Source organism: Cladophialophora psammophila (genome assembly GCF_000585535.1).
Source record: "Cladophialophora psammophila CBS 110553 chromosome Unknown aczJe-supercont1.8, whole genome shotgun sequence".
In the NCBI taxonomy this organism is placed as follows: domain Eukaryota; kingdom Fungi; phylum Ascomycota; class Eurotiomycetes; order Chaetothyriales; family Herpotrichiellaceae; genus Cladophialophora; species Cladophialophora psammophila.
In genome coordinates, this window is record NW_006912929.1 from 612547 (window position 1) to 628235 (window position 15689).

At 52.6% G+C, this 15689-nt stretch overlaps 7 protein-coding genes across 7 annotated transcripts; 4 read left to right on the forward strand and 3 right to left on the reverse strand.

Moving 5' to 3' along the window:
- Nucleotides 1-585: 585 nt before the first annotated feature.
- A1O5_05858 (urease accessory protein) lies at nt 586-1443 on the forward strand (the record flags this gene model as incomplete). Its single annotated transcript, XM_007746455.1, has 1 exon — nt 586-1443. The coding sequence occupies one exon, from the start codon at nt 586-588 to the stop codon at nt 1441-1443; it is 858 nt and encodes a 285-aa protein (XP_007744645.1).
- A 218-nt stretch (nt 1444-1661) lies between these two features.
- On the reverse strand, nt 1662-3341 carry A1O5_05859 (uncharacterized protein; the record flags this gene model as incomplete). The annotated part of the gene is made up of 1 exon (XM_007746456.1): nt 1662-3341. One exon carries the CDS (start codon nt 3339-3341, stop codon nt 1662-1664), a length of 1680 nt encoding a protein of 559 aa, XP_007744646.1.
- A 778-nt stretch (nt 3342-4119) lies between these two features.
- Nucleotides 4120-6020, forward strand: A1O5_05860 (uncharacterized protein; the record flags this gene model as incomplete). The annotated part of the gene is made up of 3 exons (XM_007746457.1): nt 4120-4802; nt 4897-4922; nt 4978-6020. 3 exons carry the CDS (start codon nt 4120-4122, stop codon nt 6018-6020), a joined length of 1752 nt encoding a protein of 583 aa, XP_007744647.1.
- Nucleotides 6021-6497: 477 nt separating this feature from the next.
- On the forward strand, nt 6498-8020 carry A1O5_05861 (uncharacterized protein; the record flags this gene model as incomplete). The annotated part of the gene is made up of 2 exons (XM_007746458.1): nt 6498-6600; nt 6660-8020. 2 exons carry the CDS (start codon nt 6498-6500, stop codon nt 8018-8020), a joined length of 1464 nt encoding a protein of 487 aa, XP_007744648.1.
- Nucleotides 8021-8924: 904 nt separating this feature from the next.
- On the reverse strand, nt 8925-9732 carry A1O5_05862 (uncharacterized protein; the record flags this gene model as incomplete). Its single annotated transcript, XM_007746459.1, has 2 exons — nt 8925-9459; nt 9527-9732. 2 exons carry the CDS (start codon nt 9730-9732, stop codon nt 8925-8927), a joined length of 741 nt encoding a protein of 246 aa, XP_007744649.1.
- A 1900-nt stretch (nt 9733-11632) lies between these two features.
- On the forward strand, nt 11633-13778 carry A1O5_05863 (uncharacterized protein; the record flags this gene model as incomplete). The annotated part of the gene is made up of 3 exons (XM_007746460.1): nt 11633-11831; nt 11889-12488; nt 12565-13778. 3 exons carry the CDS (start codon nt 11633-11635, stop codon nt 13776-13778), a joined length of 2013 nt encoding a protein of 670 aa, XP_007744650.1.
- A 404-nt stretch (nt 13779-14182) lies between these two features.
- Nucleotides 14183-15425, reverse strand: A1O5_05864 (myo-inositol 2-dehydrogenase; the record flags this gene model as incomplete). The annotated part of the gene is made up of 3 exons (XM_007746461.1): nt 14183-14523; nt 14592-15030; nt 15102-15425. 3 exons carry the CDS (start codon nt 15423-15425, stop codon nt 14183-14185), a joined length of 1104 nt encoding a protein of 367 aa, XP_007744651.1.
- Nucleotides 15426-15689: the final 264 nt, after the last annotated feature.

The window sequence follows — 15689 nt, forward strand, 5'->3', positions numbered from 1 at the left end:
GTCGGTCAACGAAGACTTTAGCTTGAAGAGAACGATGTGTACAATTGCCATTGTATGATGCTTCGTTCCAGGGTTGCTACTGTGGCCGAAAAGCGTCTTTCCTATCGAGCACCTGACTCCTAACCACTCTGTATCACAAATCATCTGGATTCACTTGTCAAAATGATGGTATTTTTGGTCTGCTCAGTTGATAGCCTGTGGGCCCTTGTGCGGGGTACATGTGCCCTGAATGTTTTTTGAAGTCGACTGCCCCTCTCACAGCTTGTCTGGTACGGACTGAGGACAGAAACACCTAGTACTCTTTGTTCCTACGTCGACTATATTGCGGGAAAGTCACCCAGCACCACGATATAAACGCCCAACCTCAAGCATAGAAGCTCACCGAGCTCATCGATCTCTAGCAAGTGCAATACCCCAGAAGAATCTATCTACCATCGACATCAGTGCTCCCGCTTGTCCGTCCGCTCCCCCGAGTTTCGATACCTGGTTGAAAACCATATAAGGCCTTCCGAACCCAAAGGACCATTCTGGCTGTCTGCTAGAACAGTCAGGGTCTTCTCTCACCTCCCTTGCTCATCCTCAAACATGGCCAGCCACTCCCACGACGGCGGCCCTTCTCACTCGCACTCTCACGATCACGCAAACGGCGCACCCCATGGCCACACGCACGAAATCCTTGACGGGCCGGGGTCTTACCTACACCGTGAAATGCCCCTCGTCGAGGGCCGCGACTTCTCCGATCGCGCATTTACAATCGGCATCGGTGGTCCCGTGGGCTCTGGAAAGACGGCACTCATGCTCGAGCTCTGCTTGGCGCTCCGGAAAGAGTACAACATCGCCGCCGTGACAAACGACATATTTACGAGAGAAGACGCCGAGTTCCTGACGAAGCACGGCGCGTTGGCGCCCGAGAGGATCGTGGCGATCGAGACAGGCGGATGTCCCCACGCCGCGGTTCGAGAAGACATCTCGGCCAATCTCCTCGCCCTGGAAGGCCTGCACGCGAAATTCCAGACCGACCTATTACTGATCGAGAGCGGCGGCGATAATCTCGCAGCAAACTACTCGCGCGAACTGGCAGATTTCATCATCTACGTTATCGACGTCGCCGGCGGCGACAAAGTGCCCCGCAAAGGTGGCCCGGGCATCACGGGCTCGGACCTGCTCGTGATCAACAAGTGTGACTTGGCGGCCGCCGTGGACGCGGACGTAGACCTGATGGAGAGAGAGGCGAACAAGATTCGCGAGGGGGGTCCGGTTTTGAGGGCCGTGATCAAGACCGGCGTGGGCGTCAGGGAGACCGTCGATATGATCCTGTCTGCTTGGAAGAGCACCGCCGGGTACCAGCTGAGTCGAGAACGGTGGGCCAAGGGCGGCCCAAAGGGCAGTGGTGAGCAGCCTGTTGTCAATCGGTATACCAGTGTCTTCGCCGGGTCGAGGTAGCCATGCATTACGGGCGAGCGGGATCAAAGGTCGGTCACGCAGGGTAGCAGCTGGAGTTTTGCGGGGGGAGGGAAAACGGAACATATTGCAGCTGGACATTACATTTACCGGGCGCCACAGTGGTAACAAGCGGCATTTGGGAGGAGCACATATATCGTGGACTACATATCTGGAATTTGATCACTGGATATGGGGTTTTCAAAGATGATCCTATCGGCCTAAACCCCTTTCCTGGCGAACCTCGCCAAAGCCGGACCCAGCTCGAGTTTATCCTGCTTCAACCTCTCCTTCTCCCTCTCGGCCCTCTCCTTCTTCATTTCCTCCAGCCTCAGCCTCTTCTCATCAATGATATTCTTGCCGCCCTTCTTCCGCAGATACCTCCTCAGCGCACTGTTCTTCCCTCTGCCCCGGTTCTTCTCTCTGGCCTTTAATTTCGCCAGTGGATCCTCCGCGGGCGTGTCTAGGTCCTTTTCGCGCCTGCGTTGCTCCGCGCTGCGTGTATCCAGCATGCCAATGAAATTGGGGTCCAGCGCGATGGTCTCGGGCTGGAGTTTCGTGAGCAGAGATTTGACTTCGGCTTCTTGTCGCTGTTTGCGCGTTTCATATGGATTGACTTCGAGGGCGTCGTAATTGGGTTCGCCCGCGCCGGGGACAATGATGCTGCTGAACCCATCCGAGTGCGAGATACCGAGAATGTCGTCAAATGGACAGAACCGAGCACGCTCGACGCGGCGGCCATCATTGCCCCAGTTCAGGTAGGGTGATTGGACTTTTGGAGGTCCGCTTGATGAAGAGGTGGTGAGGAGGTCTTTCCATATCGTCACGCCTGTACCACTCGCTACAGCCGCAAGGCCGCGGTCCGATATGTCGATCGAAGAAGCTGGCTGTCGTGTTGTGTAAGAGTGAATCTCCTTCCAGGCGCGGATGTCCCAGAGCTTCAGGCGCAGATCTTGTCCGCCACACAGCATGTAATTGCCTGAGCGGTCGATTGCTATTGACCGCACAGGCCCGGCGTTTGATTGGATTTTGACCAATGGCGTCGTGGAATTAGGCGACCATAGTGAGACCGATCCGTTCTGATGGCCAACGTGGAGGATGGCATTGTATGGATTTTGAGCGAGCGCAGTCGGCGGTCCTTTTCGGGTTGGGTGCTCAGCCACCATCTGGCCGGTCGAAGTGTCGGTGTATCGAAGGAACCCGCTATTCTCGATGCCGGCAAGGAGGAAATGATATGGCAAGAATTCGAGATGCGTAGTCTCAACGTATTTTCTGAGGCAGTGGATCTCGACTCCAGCGTGGTCGTAAATGTAAGTGTGTTTTTTCTGCGCCACTGCGAAATGTTGATCGTTGTGCAACCATTTTGCATCTCTTACTGTCTCGTTCAAGTGTAACTCGCATCCTGGCTTGCCTGCGCGCCATTCGCAAGTGGCAATATGACCTTTTCTTCCTGCGAGGAGCAAACTGCGCCCGTTCCTCGTGTAGTCGGAAATATATGGGCCCAAGTCGAGCCTGAATTCAATTGACTTGTTCGCCTGTTGAATACCAACTGCCTCCAGTATTTCATCTTGCCGGACCTTGTATGTCTTCTCCAGTTCGCTCTCTGGTTGTAGAAACCCCTCCTCGTTCTCGTACAAAATTTCGGCATCTTTGGCGTTCAAGACTGCGGTTCGATATTTGCTCTCGATTCTTTTCAGGTTTGCACGTAGCTTCTTGTCCTTGACCTCGTTGATCCGGACAGGACGGCCTCGGCCATATTTTCTGCGTGCGTCGGCCACTCGCTTCTGATTTTCCTTGTCTTCGGCGGTCAAGGTCTCGGTGCTCGTAGGTTTCCGCTTGGTGGGAGGTGGAAGGTTGTGGATGGTGAGTTGGCCGTCGCCATTCTCGACAAGACTCTCCATTTTCCAAAATCTGTCTTCTGAGGGAGGGGGTCACAGTCCCATGCGTGTTTGATCGAAAAAGATGGTTCAAAAATTTCAGTCGTCTGCTCCCGAGGTTATCCCGAGATCCACACTACGAGGTGAGAACGGGGGTGAGATTTTAATACTCTACACAATGCGAGGAGACACCCCGAGGTGTGGCTGCGCATTATCGTATTATCGTGAGCGCTCAGCTTCCCTGCCTCACCCGTCCATTGCTCCTATGGCAAGGCACTTTGAATACACTGCTAGAAGCCGGTTCAGACTGGAAAGCTAACCCGGCCAACCTGGTCTGCCTCTACCCCGCCCTCTCGCATCTAAGCCCCAGGAACAAAAGCTTTTGACCAAGTATTCGTCCCCCGGAATCTGTGGGAAAGCATGACCTAAAGAGGCCGAGTCATCGTCTGCCGCGTCCGACCACGATGTGCAATTGGGTCAAAAACTGCGAACTTCCCCATCGACTTGCCGTCGACATGCGGCCTTTTTGACATGCTCTTCTCAGCTAAGCCGCCTAATGAGATGGCTGTTGGGCCTCACAAGGCCGCGAAGCTGTCGCCAGACTGGAGCCAGGTGGGCAGCCTCACTTGTCGGTGCCTTGGAGAGAGCCGCGCAATAACAACCTCTCACGCAACAGGCTGACGAGTCCACAGACGTCAGAGGCTGTGGATGAAGCTCTGTTAGCAGAGGATAAATCTGACCCTCTGCCGCGCATTGAGGTGGAAATTCGCTTGGGTGATCACTTGCTAATATCCCAAGAAAAATGCACTCTCTCAAGCTTCTCATTTCATCCCTCGTCGCGACTGTCGTGGCTCAGTCCACAGTGACAGTGCGCGACAATGCCCACAATCTCACCTATATAGGCTTCACCTTCGCAGGAACCGAACAGTTCCAGGGAATCAATTTCGGCCAGGACACGTCTGGCGTCAACCGTTTCAAACCTCCCAAGGCCTTTACCTATCCAACAGGTACAACTGTCCAAGCCACGGCTGCTGGCGCTGCTTGCCCACAAAACACTATATTGTCGTTTCTTGGTGCCATCAGTGAGAACCCCGGCGTTTTCAATATCTCCGAGGACTGCCTAAATCTCGAGGTTGTCAGACCAGCGGGCACGAAACAAAACGCAAACCTCCCCGTAATGGTCTGGATCTCCGGCCAAGGTGATGAGGAAGGCTCATACAACTACACTTTGTACAATCCTACTGCGCTTGTGGCCGGTGCTGCTGCCAAGGGCACGCCGGTGATCTATGTGGCAATGAATTTCCGTGTCAATGTCTTTGGATTCGCCAACAGCCCTGCTCTTAGGACGGAAGGGTCGCTGAACGCCGGCCTGCTCGACCAACGGCTGGCGCTACAATGGATCCAGTCCAACATCGCCGCGTTTGGGGGAAATCCGAAGAATGTTACGCTATTTGGCGAGAGTGATGGCGGTGTCAGCGTGGGATTGTGAGTCTCCCAAAGACCCTTCACGCCGTTGAAAGAGCCTCTCACCGACGTATCGTCTCCTATGATGCCACTCTTTGACGCTAACACACAATAGGCATATGACAGCGTTTGGTGGGAATGGTAAGGATTTCAGGTCATCCACTGTTTAGTGGAGATGCTAAAACGTGACTGACAGGTACTGCTCCCTTCCGTCGAGCTATCATGCAATCTGGGGCGCCAGCGAGTGATCCTGGTGTCACTGGAAACGCAACGGCCACGAACACTGCTGTGGTTGCTCAACTGGCAGGCTGTACAGGGACAAATAGCAGCCTAGTCTTGACTTGTCTCCGGGCAATTCCCATGGTCCAGCTCCTCAATGCCGTTCTGCTATTTGAGAATACAACAACGGCTACCCAAGCCAACGGCGTGTCTCAAGATTTGTTTTTCCCGACCGTTGACGGAAGCTACCTTCCTGATGCTCCCTCGACTCTGATTCGCACAGGTCGCTTTCACAAAAACATAGCCGTCATTACAGGATGGAATGAAAATGACGGCAGCATCTTTGTCCCTCCGACCCTCAATGGCTCAACCGCTGTACAGGCTTTCTTGCACTCCTCGTATCCGAATCTCAACTCGACTACGCTATCAAGGCTGCTCTCGTTGTACCCAGTCAACGGGTTCGTGGCAGCCGCCCAGGCCTCGCAGATCTCACCTTTCTTCCTGCAAGCATCGCAGATCTACCGCGACATCAATTTTGCATGCCCATCAATCGATGCATCTCACCGCGTTTCTCAGTTTGGCAGTGCAAGCTACCTATACGTGCTCAACGCGACGTCATTGACCAGCGTGCTCCAGATTTTCAATGCCTCCTTCGAAGGGGTCATCCATTTCTCCGACGTACCTTTCGTCTTCAACCAACCGAACGTCGGCTTCGGAACAACGGCGGCAGCGAACCTGACTGCAACCAGGATGTCGGGTAGTTGGGCACATTTTGCATCGACGGGTAACCCGAGCGGCAACCCTGCAATCACTCTGTCAGGCTGGACCCAAGCATATACCAAATCTCAAGCTGCAGTGAAGAGTCAGAATGTGACAGGAGCGAGTATTAGAGTTATTGGTGGACCTCGCGCAGGACAAGCGCAGCTGTCATTAAATGCTCGAACCGCGGCGGAGCCTCAGCTGTTGCAACGATGTGCATTTATCAACTCGGCGGCATTCTATCAGCAGTTGCAGACATGAAAGTTTGCGACGGTTCTGCCAAATCATGCAGACGCGGTGTGATACTTCTATCATCAATGGTTCACGTACCCAGTACATAATACATGATAGCTTCCGGCTAAAGGATAATCCAAGCTCTGTGAGAACTGACTATACTACGAGGTACTGGGTACTAGGGCACTCGGTCCAAAGTGCCTTCTATGAAGCTCCGTGTATCTCCGAAGAATGAAGTTGCAAGGCTGCAGAGCAAGGCTGAGCGCATTTTTCGTTTCCAGAAACGGCATAATTATTCTTGGCGGAAAGTATTCCATCTCCGGCTTCGGTTCCCCCTCAACACTGAGTTTGTCATAAAAGCCTCCAGCCAACTTTTCATGATTTTGCCAGACTAACATAACCATCCTAGAAGAGTACCACCATTGGTATTCTATGTGCTCATACTGAAATTTACAATCCGAATCAAAGCAAGATACTACAATACTATACAATCAAGACCCAGCAATGTCGTTTGGTAAATTGCCTTCTGAGGTACACTCTCTGATCATTGGGCTAGTCGCAGACAACTCCTCATGGAAAGAAGGGTTGCGCCTTCGATGTGTTAACCGTAAGTTACTTCAAAATTGCTGTCGTTCGACGCGCATCGAATGACAAAACGTCTGGCAGGTCTATTCAATCGCGAAATTCAGGCCCAATACTTCGATTTTGGCAGAGTGCACACCAGTATGGAAGAGGATTTTGAGAAAACAACGTTGAAAATGGGGCTTCAGCACTTGTACCGGTTACTGAAGGGACAGGTATGCTCGCCACGGCCGAAGACTGCCCTGATCACCCACTTAAAGGGTGCTGTTGCAATCCTGTTGTCGACTCCAGCTTTCCCTGTGTCGGACAATTTCGAAATCAGAAATGTTCACACTGTCAGTGGCACGATACGACTCGAGCCGGGAGATTGCACGGGTCAGACGGCGAACATGGTTGCCCTCAGCGTTCTCGATTTCGTTGCCGGGGACAAAACCACGCTGTGTGCGCAGCTGGAACGTCTAGCCAGAAGCCCGCGACAAATCGATTCCCTTTCCTGGGCGTTAGTGACTGCAATTTCTACGAAAGATACGGTCACCATGAAAACTCTCGTAGAGCGAGAGCCTGACATGGATGTTCGAAAGCACATCCTTGCCGATCCCTTGCGCTTTACCATAACGAGCCACTGGTATGATATGGCGCGATATCTCTTGGATCATGGCGCGGACGTCAACACCCCACATCATCATTCACATTGTTCACCAAGATACGATCGGATGGCAATCGAGCAACCTTGTCTATCGGGCGATGCCAGAATGGTGGCATTGATGCTCGAGCCCCAGTACGGGCTCAAACTAGATGCAGGAGACCGTGATAGGCTTTTGTGCTCAACCGTGCGGAAGCTGGCCCAACCCAGGCATGCTGATCGCACTAATAGCTATATCAGTATTGTTCGACTTTTGTTGCAGTCAATAGTACCCGCAAATGACCAAGGCTCTGTTCAGCACCTCGTGGTTCATCTCGCCGTTGTGTACGACGTGCACGAACTGATCCCGATCGTTGTGGAGATGGGCTATGACGTGAATGAAACCGAGGGTGGTCGGACGCACCTGAACCTCGCCGCAGCCCGTGGTGAAACCGAGGTGGTCCAGACGCTACTCGACCATGGCGCGCGGCACAGTCTTGAGGGTAACCATGACGCTGTACGCGCAGCCTGTGTTAATGGAAGGGCAAATGTACTTCGCATCTTGCTCACCCAAGTGACTACCATCGAGGAATATGGTCATGCGTTGGCAGCTGGTCATTTCCTGCTCGCCGCCAAGGCCAGTTTCAGCGATCCCGACACTATGTTGCGTTACATGGAGGTGCTGGATTGTCTCTGGGAACATGGACTGGACCTCGATGCGGCTAACTGTGGTGTCAAGGCCTTGAAATATTCCATTGAAAACAGCCACTTTGCGCTTACCGCGAATCTTCTTGCGAAGGGGTTGCACCTTCCTGAAAAATAAAATCAGAATATAAGAGTCCAAGCGCGTCACGAAATTCACTCAAAAGGGTCATAAATAATACGCCTGTATCAGCTAAACTTAATCCGGACGTAATTAACCCCGCGCTCCGGTCCTATTACAATGTTGGTACGATGTTACGGTGTACCAGTGTCGTCAATGTCCTTTGCTTGACGTCTAAGCCGTGTCTTCCAATTTGAAGCAAAGCGTAGCCTGCACTCGAGTACAACTAGTACTAATGTCTCAAGAAGATACACATAGATGTATTAAATACATTTTGGGATGGATAAGAGGAGAAGTCAGCCGTCTTTTCGTCTGCTATGTACTAGTACTACTGCAAATACTACTAAGTACTATGTGTGACCCGGCCCAAATAGTGGGCTGAAATCGAGCTGGCAGTACTAGCATGGTAGTACTTAGTGATTGATGGGTTACTAGAAAAATCAGACGTTTTCTGGCCTTGACGTGGTCCTGGTGGACTGCTAGTACGTTAGTAACTATGTAGTACTTGCCAGGAGTACTACATATATACTCACTATGTACATAGTATCTGATTGGGTTCTGATCGTGGATCAAAGCCTTATATCTGTTGATTCTATCGAGGCTCCAATCCGCAATCGATCCGGTGGCGTAGGGCAGGGCTTGCGCATGGGTAACGGCTAGTATGTATAATACGTCGTACTAGCATATAAGAAGAATCGACTGAATCGAATCATAAAAAAAATTTGATGGAAGTGGGACTGGATTAGACTTATATACTTGTGTACCAGTAGGTGTTCCTCTCACTTTCCTCGTGATATGTAACTGGTACTTACTAGGACTATGTATTGCCCTGAAGGTGTTAAAAAGGCAGTAGCGAGCGATTTCGGAGCGATCAATTCCTGGTCACCTGGAACACGAGCAGCACTCACATCTTTTCAGCCGTCAGTGGCAGCTGCCCTACCCCCTGTTTGCGAATCTCTTCGTCCCTCTTCTCCTTCCACTTCAGACCGGCGCCGTCCAACAAGCTCCAAACCTTTGATATCTTGCCCTTTTCAAAGGTGTAAAACACATGCTCGTAAAACGTGTCCTGCGTCGTCGACGACGTGGGCTTGTAGGTCAACTTGAGTCTGGCCGCGATCGACCCATCGCCCTCACGTGTGTCCTTGCTTGTCGTCTTGGTACCAGCAATAGTGACAGGAGTAGTTTGTGCCTTCTCCATGACGAGCATGTCCACCTCAAAATGCAGTCCTGGGAGGTCCCTTTTGCTGTCACTTATGATCTTTGCGTATTCGTCGACCGACATTGGCGCAGAGTCGTTGTGAACCACGCCATGGTTGACAAACTCAGACAGGTCTCCCGGACCACACTGGCTAGCGTTGATCTTAGAGATGTAGGCCAGATATTGATGTCTGAGATCTCCGTCAAAAGGTTTCACAACCGGCCGGTCTTCCCATACGTAGCTTTGTTCGTCTTGTCATTAGTGGCCGAACAGACACTTCTAGGTTTCTTTCGGTGGGACAAGCATACTCATCATCCTCGTCGTCGTCGGGGTTCCTGTCGCCCAACACAAATCTCTCCTTTCCATTGGGTTGCATCTCTTCTTCGATGGCTACTTCGCCGAGACGCGAGAAAACTTCGTCTATGACAGCGGCAGCATCCACGTGTTCGTTATGGTGACCGTGGTGCGTGGAGTGTGCAGCGTGTGGGGGCGCCGCGTGCCCCGTGTGCGGCATAATTACTAGATTGCGGTGTCCGAAATAACTGAGAGCTCAAATGTCTAATGAGTTTTCTGCTCAGTCGAGTTGAGAATGTGTTTGCATAGGGATCCTTCAGCACATTTCTAAGCGTACTCGGTATACGCGGTTTAATATTCAAGATCGTTGTGTTTTGCCATGTCGATCATGCCACTTTCACGTGACTATTGGAGAGCGGGTGGTCCTTCCAATCGGAAAGATCCTTCATTGGCATTCTCTCTTTCGCTCTTCGATCATTGGACAACAAGTACTGGGTACTTGTAATTGATACTGTAGTACGGGTACCGGTCACGATCCAAGAGACCAGCCGATATTTTTGCGGAGAGACGTTTCATGTTGCAAGTCCCCAAGTATCCCATGCGCAGTCAACTTTGCTGAGTAATTTCTTGGCACACAATTCAGATGCACTTATTTTGACGATAGCTCTCCTTCTCACCTATTTTGTAGTGGGCGCCACCCGTGGATCACGCCGAGGGGCCGTTAGCAACAGGTGAAAGCAACGCTTGTGCTGACAAAGGGGGGTTTTCAGCCTCGAGGCCACCCAACTCAGCCCCTAGATGATACTATTACGGTAAAACGCTCTGTGCCACCAACGAAAGTGCTTGTTTCGTCGATCACGTCACAAACAAAGGACGAGACTCGAGAACCAACATCCGCTATATCTCAGGCACGAGTGGAAAGAGCCCCTTTGCTTGGCGTTTCGAGAGATCGGAATGACCCCAACGCTGATTTCGTTAACCTTTGCGAATCAAACGACGGACCAGGACACTGTCACGGGTTGATTCCAGGTCGGTCACCAGGCGCAAAGCGTTTCTGGTCTGCCCGCGGCGGCTCTCCTCGGCGTTTGACATGTTTTGTCGAAAAGCATACGAGTACACTTGGTGGACCGGGGGCCAAATAAGTCGAAGGTGCAAGGTGTGCAAGGCTGGAGGCCTGAATTGACCGAAACAATGAAACAACGCCAGGAAAGGCCCCCCAAACCACTACGCGAAGAGCCCGTCACGCCAAGCCTCCCGCCAAGATATTCGAGGTAAGAGTATTTTAGCAGCCAATAGGGTAACCAGCGACTGCCTTTTTCAACCTAGCGGAAAGTGGAGGGACTGATCGCACCCACTGTACCCAGTACCCGGTATCAGGACACGCACCTTCCACCTCTCCACCCACTTCACCATCCAACCTCACTGCTTGCTCACTGGTAAAGGCGCTCGGGCGCCACCAAAAAACTTCCTCCTATCAATCCAGCTTTCCCTTTTCCAAAACAGTGTTAACCAAGTCCACGAAATGGACCCGGCACATTAATAAGACTCGGTAGCTAATACCCGGCAGAGCTAAACTCGGTCTCTTCCAGCTCTGCTACCCTCCAAATCACCTCCAGAAGTGCAGTGGTACAAACAACACCCGCCTCCAAATACCAAGCACCAAGAGGCGATCTGTGACTAAGCCCGGTCTGAGGCGAGATTGTGGCCGCATCGCTGGACCAAAACTCGGTCAGAAATCGCTCTCCGTGTCGAACAGGATGACTACCTTAGTCAAATGTTTCAACTACGGCCGCATCCCGTCGCCTGAGCTCTTTCAGGCAATTCCAAGTCACCTCACTCCAATCAAACTTGTGGTTTGGCGCGACCATATGATGGATGTATACTAGGTGATAGTCTTGGTCTTTTTGGCGGCTCTTTTAGACTTTTGGCCCCAGGCGTCCAGGAGACCTACGTTGATTGATGTTGAGATCCCCGTGGTTATTTTAGTACAGTTCCGTTTCTTTAAAAGTCCTGCTGGCCGTCGCCATGTTCGATTTCCACAGCCCCTACCGTCTGCGCAGTATGTGCTCGCTGCCGCAGCATCTTCTCTTCTGTATAGCGCGCATTTTCATACTGGCAACATGAGTACGCTTTACTCTCGTCTACAACCCCAAGGTACGAGCAGGGAACGTTTGGCAGGCGGGGCTCACGATGTCCCCTTGACGAGTATGGGAGGCCAGACTTCCGAGAATTGGAGCCAACCCGGATATAGCGACGATTCCCTTAATGATCGCATGAAACCCGACCAAGAATATGGACATGCACGACCTGGAATGACAGGTACGGCCGATCATTGGAGGCCCCTTCGATATTCCTCTTATTGACACGAATCCTAAGGTCAACCCTACCGAACAGACTCTAGTTTTAGCATTCCGTCGGTCGTGTCGTTGCCCTGGGAACACAAACTCAACGAGAAACATATTCGCGATGTCCCCACGAACACCGAGACCGTGAGATACTTTGACCCTCGCCGGCAGACACGGAGAGTCTTCATCGACTGCTTGAAGATGTGGTTTTGGACGGCCGCAATTTGTGGCGCCCTCGCAGGCACAATGTACGGCTTTTCCACCATCAAGACCGGCCTCTCGCAGACGCAGAAGTACGTTTACAACGCCATGATCACCGGCCTCTCCATTGTGCTCGGGCTTGCCTTTGCCGCACAGTTCAAGCAGTACGCCGAGATGATGCGGTGGAGATTTCTCGCATCGCAGTATCGAACCATTCAAGATTTCGAAGACGTCCTTGGGTGCGATAGTTACCGAAGTACCCTGCGCATTATGTGGAGAGGTCGGCGACCAGGCACATGGTACCCGAGCAAAGCTCAAGTGGTTGCGTTTGTTTGGCTTCTCATCTTCGTGACCTTCAACACCTTTGCTGCCCTTCTCGGGTTGACATATTCCATTGATGTGTCGGATGAGTTTGTATCCGTCAGTAAGGGTATGTTGCCAGGCCGTTGCTACTCATCTGAGAGACTCGATGAGCTTGGCGATTCTTTTATGCTAACATTCCACAGGCCTTGTCAGCGTATCCGACCTTCAATATATTGCAAGCCAACCACAACCCGACAACGGCAAGGACTACGAGCCAGAGTTTCAAAAAGCCGCCGCGAATCTCTGGGGTCAGGTGGGTCAGAATTTTCCTGTAGTCACGTCAACGCTCGACGACTACAGTGCTGGATCGAATGTGTTCACAAATCCGGCAAGGGACCAATGGTGGTACCGGTTCGTTGACTTGGGGCCCGACCTCAAGACAAATGTCGCTTCTTCAAGGACCGTCACCAGCCAAGCGCAATGCGAGGAGTATACAGTCCTGTTCGGTGGATACGCCGGATTCAATACCGATAATATCACACTGCTGAATACAGTCCAGTGGGTGGACAACTATGGCAATTTATTTAGCGAGGACGTGGAAAACGTGGCGACTGGGTTGACGACTTGGATGGGAAATTCCAGCAGCGAAGGCGTCGGCTGTGGCCCCCGATGCAGCCAGATCCTGGCGCTACAGTCAGCTAACAATGGAACAGTCCCGAATCCTCGTCTGTGGGCATGCAACAATACGGTTGGGCAAGTGGCAGGTATCGACGAAAGTGGCTTTAGTGATCCGGCCCTCCTCAACCTGCCTGACGACCAAGCCTTCTACCTTGCAGGTTCGATTGGCTGGACCGGCGTCGAGACCGAGGGTGACGACCTCCAGTTCTTCCTTTTCGACGGAGACACTCCCTTCAATCCGGCCGGCAACGCCACGGCGCAGTCCATGGCGGAGCTAGTGATGAAGTTCACAGTCGGGGCGCTGGCGGCGATGGACTTGATGGGCGGACCACGCCAGAACCTCACGGGCGAGTCCAGCCCCCGTCCGGCGCAGGTCGTCAACGTGAAATGGGTCGACGCGGGCGCAATCCTGGCCGGGATTCCCCTCGTCCAGTTCTTCCTGCTCGTCGGCGTCGTGTGGTTCTCCGGCAAGGCCATCATCCTCGAGCCCAGCTTCATGACCGCTGCGCACCTGCTGTACCCCGTCATCAAGAAGGTCGGCAAGGACGGCTGCCTCTTCACCGTCGACGAGATGGCCGAGAGGCTGGGCAGCAATTACAAGATAGCCTACGGGGTCCGTCCCGATCCCGCCGACCCAGGTCACCACGACACCACTTTCGTCCGTGACCTGGACGTGATTGAGGAGCGAGAAGGGTACGGCTATATTCGTGGCGCCTTCCCCGAGGGGAGGTATGACTGAGATGCTTTCTCATGATGACTGTACGAGCGTTGTGCTCCTTTGAAGGATATTTGAACAGCAGCCTGTCTATACCTGTATATTAGAAAGCAAAAATAAACCACCTTGTCCGAACAGTTCTCTCGCGGTGGCCACTTCGCAAACTCGTGGACCCTAGGTGCCCATGAAAAACCGTGCACTTGTGATGTCTGACGTTGCCGAGAAGCTGCAATTTTATCATTATCAGGGACCGACGCCTCCTCCCATTCTATGCATGCTGTCTCTATCCAGATGACCCGTTGATCAATATATCTCTTTTGTTCTCCCTCTATTATCGAGCCAACCCCCCCCCCCCTTGAGTTGGCAAAGGAGGTTTCCGTCTACCGAAACTCCAAGGATGTGCTTGGCAACCTTCAGAAACCTCAAATTCACAATCTCGCAGTCAGTGGAGTGGCATCATCCGCTGCACTGTCTATCCGTTGGCCGATCTCGTTGAACTCGATCTTCTTGCCCGTGATAAGACTCTCTTGCAATGCACAGCCGATCTTGACCGCTGCAACAGCGCCTTCGAGTCGGAAGGGAGGCTCGGTGTTGTCGAGACAGCAGGCGGTGAATTCGTTTGCTTCAGTGATGAACGCCTCCCGGAAGCGGCCGTAGTAGTGCGGCGGGATCTCACGACGGATGCCCGATGGCTCGTAGATGTTAACTAGGTTGGACATTGGTTGTGTGTTGATGGCGAGTTTCCCTTCGGTGCCGGTGATCTCAGTGCCTGATTCCGCCCGTTAGATGACATCCTGAATGAAGGTAGCCCCTGCGAGGGAACTGGTAAGGCCTTACTGTCTTCCTGTCCAGCAGCCATCATTCTACTGCAGTATAACTGAGCGATCTTGCCTCCGTAGAATTCGACGATGCCCAACGCATTGTCACGATCGTTGTACTTTCGCAATTCGGGAGAGACAGCCGTGATGCCGATCGCGCTGACGGACTTGACGACGGAGTCCTCGCCGAAAAACCACAGCGCCAGGTCAATGTCGTGGATTGAGCAGTCCACGAAAATGCCACCCGAAAACTGCGCGTACTGCACAAAGAACCCAGATGGATCAAGCTTGTCGCAGGTCTGGGATCGGAAGACAGCTGGGCGTCCGATCAATCCCGAGCGCATCTTCTGATAAGCGTCCCTGTACGACGCATCGAAACGGCGGGAGAAGCCGCAGATGACTTTCTGGTTCGGGTAGGTTGTCTTCGAAGCCCGGTATGCCGTGACGACTGCCTGCGACTATTGGGGGCATAGGGTCAGCATGCCGGGACAGACTCCATAGCACAGGTGAAAAAGACTCGGCCACATACGACTTCCGGATTCGTGCTGAGAGGCTTCTCACACAGGACGTGGAGGCCACGCTTGATGGCTTTGATGGCCTGCTCAGCGTGAACAATGGTTGCCGACGCAACGACAACGGCCTGCAACTCCTTCTCTTCCCTCAACATCTCGTCGTAATCCAGATACGTCCGCACACCTTCCAAGTTTCGGGTAGCCCACGCCAGTTCTTTCGGATCTGGGGAGGAAACGGCAATCAAGTCCGCACGAGGGGTCATGGTATGGAAATGGAGAGCATGGCGAGCTCCCATGCGGCCCAGTCCCGCGATCGCGACCTTGAGTTTTGGCGAAGACATTCTTGGAATGTGTTGTCTATGGAAATCGAAGTGGGAAAAAGAAAAAAAGAGTATCAAGCAGCAAAAGAGAAGACGTAAGAAGTCTGCAAATAAGTGACCGGAAACACTCTCTCACCACTGGATTATGAGCAGGAGACGCCAACCATTAAGCACGGCCCATCAGCCTATATACCTTTGGGAGGAGATTTCGGTGTTGTGTTGACATGGACAATCATGTCGATGAAAATGAAAATTCTCGTGGGCGGTGAAGGAGGAAGCAGCATT